General features: G+C 40.8%; 1 protein-coding gene across 3 annotated transcripts in view; it reads left to right on the top strand.

Moving 5' to 3' along the window:
- The window catches only part of MARCHF6 (membrane associated ring-CH-type finger 6), a 492,210-nt gene extending 479,196 nt beyond the window's left edge, over positions 1-13,014 (top strand). For all 3 annotated transcript variants that reach the window (XM_083188363.1, XM_083188362.1, XM_083188364.1), the window contains exons 25-26: positions 12,244-12,379; positions 12,627-13,014. In XM_083188363.1, the coding sequence (XP_083044489.1) occupies positions 12,244-12,379; positions 12,627-12,723 (233 nt within the window). In that variant the 3' untranslated portion in view covers positions 12,724-13,014. The remainder of the gene's footprint in view (positions 1-12,243; positions 12,380-12,626) is intronic.
- The last annotated feature ends 2,849 nt before the right edge of the window (positions 13,015-15,863 follow it).

Here is a 15,863-nt window from a genome sequence, read left to right as displayed (position 1 = left end):
CCTTTCTGGCAGAGTATTCAATATTAATATCTTAACTGCCCTTACTGTAAAAAAAAACCTACATTTACTGGCTGTAAAACTGCCTATTCTCTAACTTTAGGAGGTTACCACATGTTCTGTGTACAGAACTCAGCGTGAACCGTTTACCTGATAGTTCTCTGTATTGACCCTTAATGTATTGCTATATAGTAATCATATCTCCTCTTAGATTCCTCTTTTCTATAGTAAACATGCCTAAACTGGCTAGCCTTTCCTCAACTCAATAACTCCATGCGCTTTATCAATTTTGTTGCTTTTCTTTGAACTCTTTCTGCAGTAGCTCTAAGATGTCTTTTTTTATGGAGTGGTGCCCAGAACTGTGCACTGTATTCTAGATGAGGCTGTACCAACGATTTATATAGTAGAGATGGCTAGTGAATCGCTGCCTCGACTCAGTGACTCAAACCATTAAGCTGAATACATGATTTAGTTAGTCACTGTGGCAAGAGCCGAGACAGCAGCAGCAGCATAGCACTAGCAGCCTCCGCCCCTCCTCTCTGAATAGTCAGGCTCTGCAGGAGAAAGGAGAGTGCAGTAACAGCTAAGTCCAAGTTAAGTCTATGCTGGGAGCCGTGCACTGTCTCCCTGTAGTGTCTCCACACTACTCATGAGCCCAGCCACTGACTAACTTCCTGTCTGCCGGCACACAGCAATTACACATGAGCAGTGACTCAAAAGCCGAGTCACTGTCTCAACACACTTCACTGAGCTGAGCCGTGCGGCTCAACTCTTTCCAATGAATAGTCTTGCCCATGACTATTATATGGTGGCAAAATTACTTAGTCTTCACTTGCATCTATGACCCTTTTTATGCATGCTAATACTATTGCTACTTGCCATTAAGCACTGTTGACAAGTCAACTGTGAATTAGCAAATCCTTCTTCATTACGATTCCCCAACTTTTACCCCATTCAATATAATAATAACATAGTTGATGAGGTTGGAAACTAATGCCCTTTTCTTTTTTCAAACTCATTCTTCAAGGCATCCTAACAGTCCATGGTTGTTGTTTTTTCCAAAATAGATTTGAAGTCTTGCAGAAATAAAAAATACAGATGGTAAACCGTATCACAATGAAACTCAATGAACAATAAGAAAGCATAATATTTTAAATCAACACACAGTCTGTAATAAAATCAGCTATATCTCAACAGAGTAAGCAAGGCTTATATTTAACATAAGAAGGGTGGGGATTAGAAACAGAAGATGAAGAAGTAGGGGGCATGAGGGGGAAGGACAAGGAAGGGAATCCTTGCGGGGGAGCCTCAGCATGTTGTACTGTACAATAAGGAGTAAACAAGAGTAAACAGATTTTTAATGAGACAGATAAACAGAAAAAGGTGAGTTTGAACACAAAAGCCAAAACATATTATTATTGTTATTACCATACATCTGATACAATGTTTGGCCTGGTGCAGTGCAGTGGATGTAATGCATTTGTTTTGAGGGAGACATTCTGGAGACTCGGCTGCTGTCCAATCTGCAAACAATTTTCTTTGCTGCAGGAGGAGATAGCTAAACTGCATGCTGAGCTACGTAGGATGTCTGTGTCCTTGCAACCACCACTGCCTCAGAGAGCCCCCAGAAGACATTCTGCCTGGACTGCTGTGGGCTCTGAAAGGCAAAGACTGACAGAGGGCATCAGACACATTCCCCAAGTGGTCACACTGCAAAACTCATATGCTGCTCTTGCAGGGTTGGAATGTATGACCAACATAGGCAATAAAGAACAGGAAGATATGAGGACTTCTAACTCTTCTAACTGTAGGACCAGGAAAATTTCACCTCCAAAAAGGACTGCACTTCTTTTGGTAGATTCCATAATTAGAGGAGTTAATCTGGGAAATGATACTAAAGTAGAGAAACAAATAAGGTGCTTACCTGGAGCCACAGCTCCAAGAGATAAAGAACGCATGCTAAGAATTGTAAAGGCAGCAAGAAAAGATGGGGAGGTGGATGTCATTGTCCACCTTGGCACAAATGACCTGGTTAATGCTGAAGTCATGGCCGTAAAAGATGAATTTAGAAAGTTAGGAACTGCTCTAAAACAGGTGGCAACCACTGTAACTTTTTCAGAAGTATTGCCAGTACACCAAGGGGAAGATAGAACTCTGAGAATTAGAAACTTCAATGTTTGGCTAAGGAATTGGTGCAACGAGGAGAGATTTGGGTATTTAGGTCAAAGTCAAGCTACCTGGCAAGACAGAGCCTTATATAAAAGTGATGGCCTGCACCCATCTTCAAGGGGAACGAGAATATTAAGTGAGAAGTTTGGAAGCTTCATAAGCAACTATTTAAACTAGCAGAGGGGGGCAGTGAACCAAATAAGAATGAAGAAATCTGCTCCCCCAACCTAGAGGTATTGTCTCTGCAGGCAAATGGAACAGAAAGCCTATCCACTGCAACAGAAGATAGTGCCGATCAAAACCGAATAGATATAGGCAGAAAGATGAACATAGCTAGCAGCAGGAGAAGCACAAACACAACTTTAAGAGCTATGTGTGCAAATGCTAGGAGCTTAGGAAATAAAATCCCAGAACTAATTGCAATAATGACAAGGGATGAACTGGATATTGTGGCTATTACACAGACATGGTGCAATGAAAATCATGACTGGGACATAGCTATACCAGGATATATTTTATTTAGGAAGGACAGAATGGGAAAAATTGGAGGAGGGGTTGCAATATATGTGAAAAAATATATAAAGACTACCTTAATACAAAGTATTGAAGAAAAAACGGAGGCCCTTTGGGTGACCATAGAAACAGGGGAGAAGGCGATTCTTCGTATAGGGGTGATCTACAGACCACCAGGTCAGGAAGAGGAACTAGACAAGAGCCTATTGCAGGATATCAATAAAATGGCATTAAAAGGAGAGGTGATAATCATGGGAGACTTTAATCTACCTGATGTAAACTGGGAGCTGCCTGTTGCAAGTTCCACCAGAAGTAGGGACATGCTGAACTCCTTGCAAGGAGTATCCCTCCAGCAATTGGTGAGGGAGCCCACTCGTAAGGACGCAATATTAGACTTAATACTTACAAATGGTGACAGAATTTCTGACATAAATGTGGGCGAAAATCTGGGATCCAGTGACCATCAAGCAGTAAGTATGGTTCAAAATAAAGACAGAGACTGACTCATCGCACACAAAAACAAAGGTGTTAGATTTTAGGAAGGCTGATTTTGTAGAGATGGGAAACTCTGTAAGGGATTCTTTGGCAGAGTGGAAGAACTTGGAAGGAGTGCAGGATAAGTGGGAAAAATTAAAAAGTGCAATTCTAAAAGCAACAGAACTTTGTGTCAAAAGAGTTAGGAAAAACACAAGAAAAAGAAAGCCATTGTGGTTTGCAAAAGAAGTAGCAAGTATTGTGAAAGCAAAAAAGTTGGCCTTTAAGAAATTTAAGCAGACGCAGAAGAATGAGGACAAAGAGGTGTATCTTGTTAGACAGAAGGAGGCTAAGAAGGTAATCAGATGTGCAAAGGCACAGGCTGAAGAGAAAATGGCCCAGTCAGTGGGTGAAGGGGGGAAAACTTTTTTTAGGTATATAAGTGAAAGGAGAAAAACAAAAAGTGGAATAATTAGACTGAAGACAGAGAGTGGAAGTTTTCTTGAGGGGGACAATGTAATAGCAGATAATATTAATAATTATTTCTGCTCAGTATTCACTGCTGAAAGAGAGGGGAAGGGGCCACAGTTAAGTTGCAAGTATAGTCAGAAAACTGAGGGAGAGACAAGTACATTTACAGAGGAGAAAGTCCTCACAGAACTCTCAAAACTGAAAGTGGATAAATCAATGGGGCCAGATGGGATACATCCAAGGATACTAAAAGAGCTTAAAGGGGAGCTGGTAAAACCAATAACAGAATTATTCAACCAGTCACTAGCTACTGGAGTAATCCCAGAGGACTGGAAAACAGCGAATGTAGTCCCACTGCACAAAAGTGGAAGCAAGGAAGAGGTAAGCAACTATCGACCAGTGAGCCTTACATCAGTAGTAGGGAAATTGATGGAAACACTCTTAAAACAAAGAGTTGTAGAATATCTCAAAACCAGCAATTTACAGGATCCAAAACAGCATGGGTTTACTGGGGGAAGATCATGTCAAACAAATCTTATTGACTTTTTTGACTGGGTGACTAAAGTAATAGATCAAGGTGGGGCTGTAGATGTAGCTTATCTAGACTTTAGTAAAGCTTTTGACACTGTCCCACATCGCAGACTGTTAAATAAACTTGAAAGCTTGGGATTGGATTCTAAGATAGTTGAATGGATAAGAGCGTGGTTGCAGGACAGAAAACAGAGAGTTGTAGTAAACGGAGTACAGTCAAAGGAGGGAAAGGTTACAAGTGGAGTACCCCAGGGATCTGTACTTGGACCGGTGCTTTTTAATATCTTTATTGGTGATATTGCAAATGGAATTGAGGGTAAAATGTGCCTTTTTGCAGATGACACAAAGGTATGCAACAGGGTAGACACACCAGGAGGGGTAAAACAAATGATTGAGGATCTAGGCAGATTAGAGAAATGGTCAAGAGAATGGCAACTACAGTTTAATGCCAAAAAATGCAAAATCATGCACTTGGGTCTCAGAAATCCAAAGACTCAATATAGTATAAATGGCACTATAATGGAAACTACTGAGGAAGAGAGGGATCTAGGTGTCACTATTTCAGGGGACTTAAAAGCAGGAAGGCAATGTAACAAAGCAATGAAGAAGGCAAGTCAGATGCTTGGTTGCATAGGGAGAGGTATCAGCAGTAGAAAGAAAGAAGTAATAATGCCACTGTATAGGTCATTGGTACGACCTCACCTAGAGTATTGTGTTCAGTTCTGGAGGCCATATCTCCAGAAGGATATAAATACATTAGAGACTGTACAAAGAAGAGCAACTAAAATGGTGCATGGCCTACATCACAAAACGTACCAGGAAAGACTAAAAGATCTTAATTTGTATACTTTAGAGCAGAGAAGGGAAAGGGGGGACATGATAGAAACTTTCAAATATATCAAGGGCTTTAACAAGGTACAGGTGGAAGACATTCTTCACAGGAAGAGGAGCAACAGAACACGAGGACATGCACTGAAACTAGAGGGAGGAAGATTCAGGGGAAATGCGAGGAATAATTTTTTCACATAAAGAGTAGTAGATAAGTGGAATAGCCTCCCAACAGAGGTGGTAGACGCAAATACAGTAGTACAATTTAAACATGCTTGAGATAGGCATATTGATATCCTTACAAAAAAATAAGGATCAAATATGGTTTGAGGTAACATGTTTAAAAAAAGGGGCAGACTAGATGGGCCAAGTGGTTCTTATCTCCCGTCAAATTCTATGTTTCTATGTTTACTCATCAGTGGCGTGCTGCAGGGAGGAGAGAACTGACAGGTCTGAGGGTTCACTATGGAGTACAGATTGACCCTGTTTCTCTCTGTATTCGCTCCACTTCAAACATTTAATATGGATCGAAGATGCAGAGGGTGAATATTTGATGTTGGCTGTCTCGAACAAAAAGTCTTTATGGTACTTGTGTATTATCACGGCGCCCGATTTTACTACGTACACAAACATAGTGAAATCGCATTGCATGCCATTATTGTATGGCATGCGATGCAATTTTACCTTTTATAATAGCATTTAATGTACTATACCATTAAATGACATATAATGTATCCACGTCATCCCGAAGCGTGGCAAGCGGCGGCGGAACGAGTCCACCCAAACTTTTCATACCCCCACTATCCACGCCGGCGTAGAGTTGATTTTATATAGTGTGGTGAGGGGAAGCATTATGTTACATGTATTACGCGTCCCCTCGCGGGGCTCGCCGCGCTTCGGGCTCGGTGGCTCACTGCGCTCACCACACTATATAAAAGCAACTCCACGCCGACGTGGATAGTGGGGGTATGAAAAGGTCGGACGGACATGCGGGGCTTGCTGCGCTCGCCATGCTTCGGGATGACGAGGATAGTGGGGGGGGGGGGGGCTAAATAAATGACACATTATATGTCTTTTAATTGTATAGCACATTAAAGGCCATTATTATATGTCCAAACGGAACCAATAGCTGATCGCATGTCATGCGATGCGACTTTTTATCTGACCCGATTTTTGTAATGTATGCACTGACAGAGAGCAGTAAATACATTACATAGGAAAATCGCATGGCATGCGATGCGATTTCACTACCCTGAATAGCCCACTTCGCAAATGCCGTGGTGGGCGCCGTGATAATACACAAGTACCGTGTTGAATAGATGGTATTATAGGTGATTTTCAGTGTTGCCCTATGGCCGCCTTGGTGGAAATTAGGTGTCCGAGGAGATATAGATCTCCCGACAGAGAGCTGCGTAGCATGATATAACAACGCCATCACAGGGTGAAATGGAAATTCTCAAAACGCCCACAGCGGGCGTAATACTGGGCACTCTCAGAAGATATGGTAAATGGTGCCAATACCTCCACAGTTCCTCCAACAAAATTTGGAGATGGAGGGCAAAATGCCATGTAGCCGCTTAGTGGTGAAGTATGCCCTCTGGCATAATTTATAGAACATTTCCGAATGTTGAAAACATTTAGACATTTTTAAACTGTAATAGGAGATAGAATCCCATTCCTCCTCAGTGAAAGTGGTAGACAGGTCTAATTCCCATTTGATATGGGCTGGTAGTTTCCCTTTTTTTAATTCAGTTATTTGATACTCATACCATCTGGAGATCCGTCCATTATGTAATGGGGAAGACAATCTAGCAAACAAAGTTCTAGGGAGGCATGGGACCCCGTATGGATATTTAAAAGCACCGGATAACCAGTGGCGTATCTAAAGAAATTTGTAAAAATCTTGCTTAGGGACCCCATACTGTGTCTGAAGAGTGGAGAATTGTAAGAGAGTGCCTTCGGGAAAGCAACTGTTTCAGGGATTTAAGGCCAACGGTAGCCCAGGAGTCCAACTGTAGGTTAGAGATTAGCTTGGCGATGGATTTTAGTGGTAAGTCGGGACCTGTTAGGGAGACAGCATCGTCATCTAAGATAGTTCTATGCCAGACAGAGATTGTAGCTCTAATAGCCGCACCTGGGCCAGACCAAGTTGGGGATGTATGTGAGGGGATCCAAAAAAGGTTGGTAAAATGGACTTAGGTAATTATAGAATGCTCTTTTTTAGCCAAAGGCTTAGGGGAGTGAGAATCGAACCAGTCTCTGGCCTGGCTGAGTAAACATGCCATGTGGTAGCTGTCAATATCTGGGTAGGCAACGCCGCAAGAGCACTTGGGAGGTATAAGGGTCTTCCTAGATATTCGAGGCCTAGAACCCTTCCAAATATATTTAGAAAACAGTGTATTGAATTTAGAGATAAGAAATTTGGGGGGTTCCTAGGGATAGGCCGAAAAATGTACATGAGCTTGGGCAAAAGGACCATCTTAGCGGCCGTAATTTCGGCCCATCCAGGAGATCTCATGGAGAGACCACTCTAAAATAAGTTTTTCAAAGAAATCAAGTAATGGTTTAAGGTTACAGTCGTATATGTTGCTGTCCCTAGTCACATGAACCCCCAGATGAGGCACTCTTGGACTTAGTATTAACAAATAACATAGACTTAGTTCAAACACAAAAAGTAATTGAACAATTAGGGAACAGTGATCACAATATGGTTTCACTGGAAATCAACTTCAGTAAATTACACCAAAAAGGATCTGCAAAAATTCTAAACTTCAGAAAAGCGAACTTTGAACCATTCAGGGGAGCCCTAAAAGAAATTGGGTGGGAAACGGTTATGGAGGGAAAAAATGCAGAGGAAATGTGGGATACTCTAAAAAAGGTGCTTGATTCATTAACTGTTGAATACATTCCTAGAGTAAGGTCAGCTATCAACAATAAAACAAAAGCATTTAAATCCTATAAAAATAACTTGAAGGAGGAGGCGTTCGACAAATACAAAGAATCAAACAAAACTTGTAAAGGGGTAATCAGAACAGCTAAAAGATTATATGAGGAGCGCATAGCCACTGAAAGCAAAACCAACCCAAAGAAGTTTTTTAAATACATAAATAGTAAACGTTTAACTAAGGAAAACATAGGCCCATTAACTGATATTAGTGGAAAAAGTGTTACTGAGGACAAGGGAAAAGCAAAACTGTTAAATGAATTCTTCTCATCAGTATTTACTAAGGGAGAGCAGACTGTGGAACGAACACTTGCCACAAATGGGACAAATAAGCCAGATCTCATTGTGGATTTCACGCCGAAGGAAATAATATTAAGGCTAAGCAAACTCAAAACAAATAAATCACCAGGGCCAGATGGGATTCATCCGAGGGTATTAATGGAATTAAGGGACGAACTAGCTACCCCCCTACAATATATCTTTAGCAAGTCATTATCGTCAGGTATAGTACCAAAAGATTGGAGAATAGCAGAGGTAGTGCCAATATTCAAAAAAGGGAAAAAGATAGATCCAGCCAATTACAGACCAGTTAGTTTAACATCAATTGTGGGTAAATTATTTGAAGGATTTTTAAGGGATGGTATCCAGGAATATTTAGACCATCACCGTCTACTCAGTACTAACCAACACGGGTTCGTGAAAAATCGTTCATGCCAAACTAATCTACTAGGGTTCTATGAAGAGGTTAGCAAAAACCTTGATCATGGAAATGCTATAGATGTGATTTTCCTAGATTTCGCTAAAGCATTTGATACTGTCCCACACAAGAGATTGATTAATAAAATGGAGAATCTAGGATTGGGTGAAAATATCTGCAGATGGGTAGGGAACTGGCTATGTAATCGAGAGCAAAGAGTGGTGGTGAATAGTGCCGTATCAGATTCGGTACCGGTACTAAGTGGAGTGCCCCAGGGTTCGGTTTTGGGGCCCATTCTGTTTAACATTTTTATTAACGATATTGGGATAGGGTTACTCAGCAATGTATCCATCTTTGCAGATGATACAAAACTTAGCAAAGTCATCAAATCATCAGAAGATGTCACCATGCTTCAAAATGATCTCGAAATTCTAGACGAGTGGGCAAAAAAATGGAAGATTAGGTTCAATGTAGATAAATGTAAGGTTATGCACCTTGGGAGACACAACCAGTGTGCAACTTACAACCTTAGTGGAGAGGAACTGGGTAATTCCATACTTGAAAAGGATCTAGGAGTCCAAATAGACAGCAAACTGGGATGTACTGCCCATTGTAATGTAGCTACAAAAAAGGCCAACAAAATTCTGGCATGTATTAAGAGGGGAATGGTAACTAGGGACTCAAGGGTAATTATGCCACTGTATAAAGCATTGGTGAGACCTCACCTCGAGTACGTTCTGGGCCCCGCACTACAAAAAGGACATCATAGAATTAGAAAAAATCCAAAGGCGAGCAACAAAGCTTATAAGGGGAAAGGAGAATTTAAGCTACGAGGAGAGATTAAGAAATTTGGGACTTTTTACATTGGAAAAGAGACGTTTAAGGGGGGACATGCTCAACATGTACAAGTATATCAAGGGCCAATATAAGGAATCGTCACACACCCTCTTTTCTACTAGAAAGGAATCTAGGACACGAGGGCATGAGTATAGATTAGAAGAAAAAATATTTCATTCAGCTAGTAGAAAGAATTTCTTTACAGTCAGAACAGTCAAACTGTGGAACTCTCTTCCCGGCGAGGTGGTGGCGGCTGGCTCATTAAATGCATTCAAGGCTAAGTTGGATAAACATCTACTGGACAAAGACGTCCAGGGGTACAAATAAGAAATAGAATCTGTCTGTAAAATGGATACCATATCAGTTATAGGATAATCTATACCAGGTTGAACTGGATGGACGCAAGTCTTTTTTCAGCCTTACCTACTATGTAACTATGTAATAGACCTTGTTAGCCAGGTGTAACGCTATTTGTCCTTTAGTAGCACAACAACTTCCAGGTGGATGTTTAAGGGGAGGGCCTCTGTCTTGGCTGTGTTTAGTTTATAACAGATGTTAGTATATTCCTCTAATACCATATGTAGCTCGGAGAGAGTTCTCAGGGTTCAGTAGGCACAGGAGTATGTCGTCCGCGAACAGACATATTTTATGAGATATCCCCACTGGGCTAATGCGAATATGAGCGGGGACAAGGAGCAACCTTGCCTAGTACCATTAGATATATTAAAGCTAGAGGAGAGGCAACCGTTTACAAACACTGCGGATGGACATGAGTATAAGGCAAAAATAGAGTCCAGGAACCTGCCCCCAAACCCAAAATGTAGTAGGTACAAATTTGAGGCATCCCCAGTGCAACAATAAGGGTTCCTGTTTCAAATCACAGCTCTCTAAAATATTAAATACCCTACGTGTATTGTCTGGGGCCTGTCTGTCCGGGACAAATCCCACCGGATTGAGAGAGGGAAGTAGAGGGGATGAACGGGTTGCTATTAATTTTATGTAGAGTTTGAGGTCTGTGTTCAATAATGCTATGGGGTGAAAGTTCTGTACTGATGTGGGGGGTCTACCCGGTTTAGGGATCGCTACAATCTGGGCTTCAAGCATTTCTTTTGTAAAGCTTTTGGAATCCGAGGCTCCGTTGAAAACTTTCAGTAGTATAGGAGCTAGGTCTGTCTTGAAACATTTATAGAATTTAGAAGGGTAGCTTTCAGGGGCTTTATCATGTGGCAAGGCATCGATGTCCGCTTCTACTTCAGATATCGACCAGGGGGAGCACAGACAGGTCCCAGAATCTAGCTTCGGGAGTTTGATGGTATTCAAAAACACCTCAATGTTGGTTGGGACAGGTTGAGGAGTATGGGCATCATAATTTAGGTTATAGAGCTGGAAATAGTAATCTGCGAAGGTGTTTGCTATGTGGAAAGGATCAATAACTCTAGCTCCCCGTGAGTCATCTAAAAGATTTATTTTCGCCCTAGCTCTGTGACCTCTCAATTTTCTAGCGAAGAGTTGTCCTGCTTTATTCCCTAAGGATTAGAAACTCTGATTTAGTTAATCTATATTCCGCTGAACTTCCTGAAGGTAGAATGTATTCATTTTATCTCTTGCCAACAGAAGAAGCCTATACAATGATCTGTTAAGGGCATGGGTCTTCAAACTGTGGCTCTCCAGATGTTGTGAAACTACAAATCCCAGCATGCCTTGCCACAGTTTTAACACTCCCTTATAGCAAAACTGTGGCAAGGCATGCTAGGATTTGAAGTTTCACAACATCTGGAGGGCCGCACTTTGAACATAAGGCGGATCCCCTTAACCATGGGTCTTCAGACTCCAATCTAGACAACTCCGTCTCGGCTAATAGGAGATCCCTAGCGTGGGCCTTCTCCAATCTAGCCACTGCTTGTATAGCAGAGCCGCGGATAACCACCTTAAGGGAGCACCATGGATTAAACACATTAGTGTCCTCTGGTTGGTTACTGGAGATGTACAGGGAGATGGAATCATGGATGGCTTGACGAGATAACAGTCCATGTTTTAAGGCTATCCTTGCTCAAGCCGTTAGATACCGTTGCATTTCATTCATTTTGAGTAAACCCAAGAATAGATATTTGTAAAAGCTGGATCATTAGTGTGTCTTGAGGACAGAGTTTGGTAACCACTGCATTGTGGTTAGTTTTTATGGGAGCCTATTAACCTAATAGTATACAGTATGTTTGGATTGTGGCAGGAAACCATGTGAGTGCCCAGCCAACAAAGGATGAAAAAAAAAAAACAACACAGTTAGAGCCGTTGTGGGAAATGAACCAAAGACCTCAAAGCACTGAGCTGTAATGATACCAATTAAGGTTGTGGAGGAAAAGGTCTACAGTGTCTCGGCAGACATTCAATATGTCGACACCAAAGGATCAACTTGCAAAAGGTCGACAATGAAAAAATGTTTAGGTGTCAAAATGTTGACTTTAGCAAAAGGTCAACATGGAAATGACTTGAGATCTTTTGGTGTCAATTTCCATCCCCAAATTATTTTACAGTGTACCCTCACATGGCTAGCTGTGCTCATCATATCGGAGTCCGCAGGATCTTAAAGTATGAAAAAGTTTTAAAAAAAAAGTGAAAACTATGTTGGCCTTTTTAAGTGTTGACCTTTTTCGTGTCAAACTTTTGTATGTTGACTTTTTGGGGTTTTAACCTATTGACATAACAGCATGTGTGCTGGTATTTAACAACGTTTGAATGATTTCTTAAAGCATCATACTAAATTGTGTTGATTTGTATCTTGCAGGTGTCACTCCGGAGATGCAGAATCTAGTCCAGCGTCGTATTTACCCTTTTTTGTTGATGGTGGTGATAATGATAGGGATACTATCTTTCCAGATCCGGCAATTTAAGCGCCTTTATGAACATATAAAGAATGATAAGTGAGAATGTTTTTGATCTATTAAATGGGCCAACAGTTGAAATTGTATTTAAATGTGGGAAATTGTCTTTGTTGATCACTCATTTATTAGACTGTGTGCATGTAAGCAATATGTAATAGAATTTTTTTTTTTTTTAAGTTTCTAGTATAAATGTGTTTGTTATTTGTTCATATTCATTAGTTTTTACAGTGATATGCACTTCATCACTGTTTCTAATTTATTTATTTTTTTCTCTTTTTATTCTCAGATATCTTGTCGGTCAACGTCTTGTAAATTATGAACGGAAATTGGGGAAATCCAACATATCATCTTCAGCACATCCTTCTCAGTTGGCATATGACTAAAAGGAAAAGAAAGAACAAGGCTCAATTACCTCCAAAGACTTCTAAAATGCCATGCCTTTTAAAGACATTTACTAATTTTATTATCTTACAGCACAGTCTTGGTCATAGAGGTGCATCTTCAGATCCTGATCAAATACATTGACATGCTGTTATCGGCACCATGTTGTCTTTGTTATGGTGTGATATGTGCAGGGGGGAAGTGGGCATCTAATAAAAACATTGTGTGTATATCTTAATTGTAAATCTTACACAAAAAAGTATATTAATTTATTAAATCTAGTTGTCCCTTTATTATTTTTTTGTAATGTTATTTTTTTTTCTGCCCTGAACAATTGCAGTGCTGTGAAATCTTTGTCTATCTATTCATGAAAGTTATTCTGCTTCCTGACATTGTGGTGAACTGAGATAATGTACATTACATTTAAAACCAAAAACAGGATATTTTGCACTAAAGGCCCCCATACACTATGCGATATGGGAACGATTTCACCCGATTCGGATGAATCGGGCAGTGAAAAAGGCCCAAATCGCACTTGTAGACATCCCCTCCGATCCGATGCGCGGTCCCGTGCGCATCGGATCGGGGTCGGGAGGTCGGACGGGCTGCACATAAGATTTGCCAAATCTTATGTGCAGCCCAGCCCCGGAGCCATGCGGGGGACAGCAGCAGGCGAGGGATGCCGGCTATAGAGAGCCAAGCAGGGGGAGGCTGCATATGGCACCGGGCTGGAGGAAGCTGTGTTGCGGTGGGGTGACAGCGGGAGGCGAGCAGGGAGAACTTGATAACATGATGCTGGCTGCCGGGCAGCGCCGCAGCGGCGGGAGCCGGGAGAAACCGATAACTTAAAAAAAAAAAAGCCCATAGAGTTGACTAGCAAGCCATTAATTGTCTGAGACCTCTCTCAGCCAATCAATGGCTTGCTAGTCATCTCTATGGGCGTTTTTTTTCCCCAAGTTATCTGTTCCTCCCGCCGCTGCCCGGCAGCCAGCGTCATGTCATCAAGTTCTCCCTGCTCGCCTCCCGCTGTCACCCCACTGCAACACAGCTTCCTCCTGCCCAGGTCCCTATGTAGTCTCTCCCTGCTCGGCTCTCAATTAGCCGGCATCCCGCTGCCTTCCCCCGCACGGCTCCCTCCTCCTGCAGCTCCCCGGGGACTGCATATGATAAATCCATGCGATTTATCATATGCAAACCTTGGCACATCAAGTGCCTAATCGTGCTTCCCCCTCCCGGGGAGCTGCGGGGGAAATCAGGTCCAACTTGACCCTCGGACAAGTTGGACTAATGTATGGGGGCCTTAACTGTTTGATCCAATTTGCTGATCCTGTTGGGAGCACTGCTATTGTGGGGATATAGAACTATGGGCACTTTGGCATTTACTAGCAAAATTCCACAAAGTATAGATATTTACAGTAGACCACTGTACATATCATATAAAATTAATCAAGTCTTGATTCCTACAAGGATTCAGTCAGTAACAAAGAAAGAAGCATAATATTCCTGATGGAGGTAAAAATAAGCAACCACTTTTGGCCATGAGGAATTATTTGTATGCAGGTGAGAGTTACCATTCTGGAATAGCTGGAAAAATAACCTACAAAGTAATAACCACACTTATATCTCTTTACAGAGGATTTACCAAACAAAAACTACTGCCTAACAAAAGACACCCTGTCCTGAGAAATATTGTTGCGTTTTAGGAATCATATGTCTCTCGTATCCCAATAATAGTTATTGAGATTGAAATATTAAATAAAATATATTTATTATATCTTGTATTGATATAATAACATTGTGTATGTATGTATGTATATATATATATATATATATATATATATATATATATATATATATACACACAATCTGGCGTGCGGTCCGGCACTCTCCCCTCCGAGACACTGACCTTGGTGCCTTCCGTGACGAGTAGGTATGCAGGAAATGAACAGGCGGCACTCCAAGGATTTGTATAAAGAGTATATTGTAGCTGATACGACACCTGCGGTGTCGTATCAGCTACAATATACTCTTTATACAAATCCTTGGTGTGCCGCCTGTTCATTTCATATATATATATATATATATATATATATATATATATATATATATATATATATATATATATATATATATTGATATCTGCAATTAAATTCTAATAGACTTTACAATACAATAAGCAGAGCACTTGTCATAATTTGATTCCCAAAATATAAGAGTTCAAAACTTGTAATTTTTAGCTCCGAAAGTCTGATATTTATTTACAGGCAAAACAAACCATTACAGAATACATTAACACAGTAATTTATGCATATGCTATTATATATATATATATATATATATATTTATATACACCTCCTTGCTTATATTACATAAAATTACATTAAATAATTGATAGTCTTAGACTGCTACAATACTGACATAAATGACATACTTACAAGTTACATGGGTATAGTGACCAGTGAATATTAATAGCTACCTGTGTTCCAGCTCAGTTCGGCCCTCCAGATGTTGATGAACTACACATCCCAGCATGCCTTGCATCAGTTTCAGCATGGCCACATAGTAAAACTAATGCAAAGCATCCTGGGATGTGTAGTTCATCAACATCTGGAGGGTCGCAATTGCCCAGCACTGCTCTAGCTGATAGCTAACAGTCTTTTATTCTAAACTTTCATATGGAAAATATTGGTTCCCAGGGGTCAAGGTGTCATAAGATCTGGCCTTCATTTGTTTATTCCCTTTGAAGTACACCTATTTTAGATCACCATAAAGAGTCATATCCTGTCCTGCAGCATAGCTGGACAATAGCTTGTTTGCATTTGCTAAACATATACAGTCTTTGCTAAATAGTATCTGTTTAAATACCCTTTTGTCTATTCTATTATTTTGTATCCTGGGATGTAAAGTACATTACATTGTTTCTACTTACAGATGTGTTGATTCCCCCAGTTATATACATCCTTATTAACTATCTGCTAATTAGACATACTGGGGGAAATTTACTAAGATGTGTATTCTTCACATGTGATGTTGCTATGGGCAGCCAATCAGAATCTACTATCTTTTAGAGGGTGCTAAATAAATAAGTAGACGGGATCTGATTGGTTGCCCATAGCAACATCACATGTAAAGTAGAATACAC

The sequence above is a fragment of the Crinia signifera genome, chromosome 5 (assembly GCF_055691185.1).
Source record: "Crinia signifera chromosome 5, ASM5569118v1, whole genome shotgun sequence".
Classification (NCBI taxonomy): Eukaryota; Metazoa; Chordata; class Amphibia; order Anura; family Myobatrachidae; genus Crinia; species Crinia signifera.
Note: the sequence above shows the minus strand (reverse complement) of the source record. Positions and strands in the feature narration are given on the sequence as shown.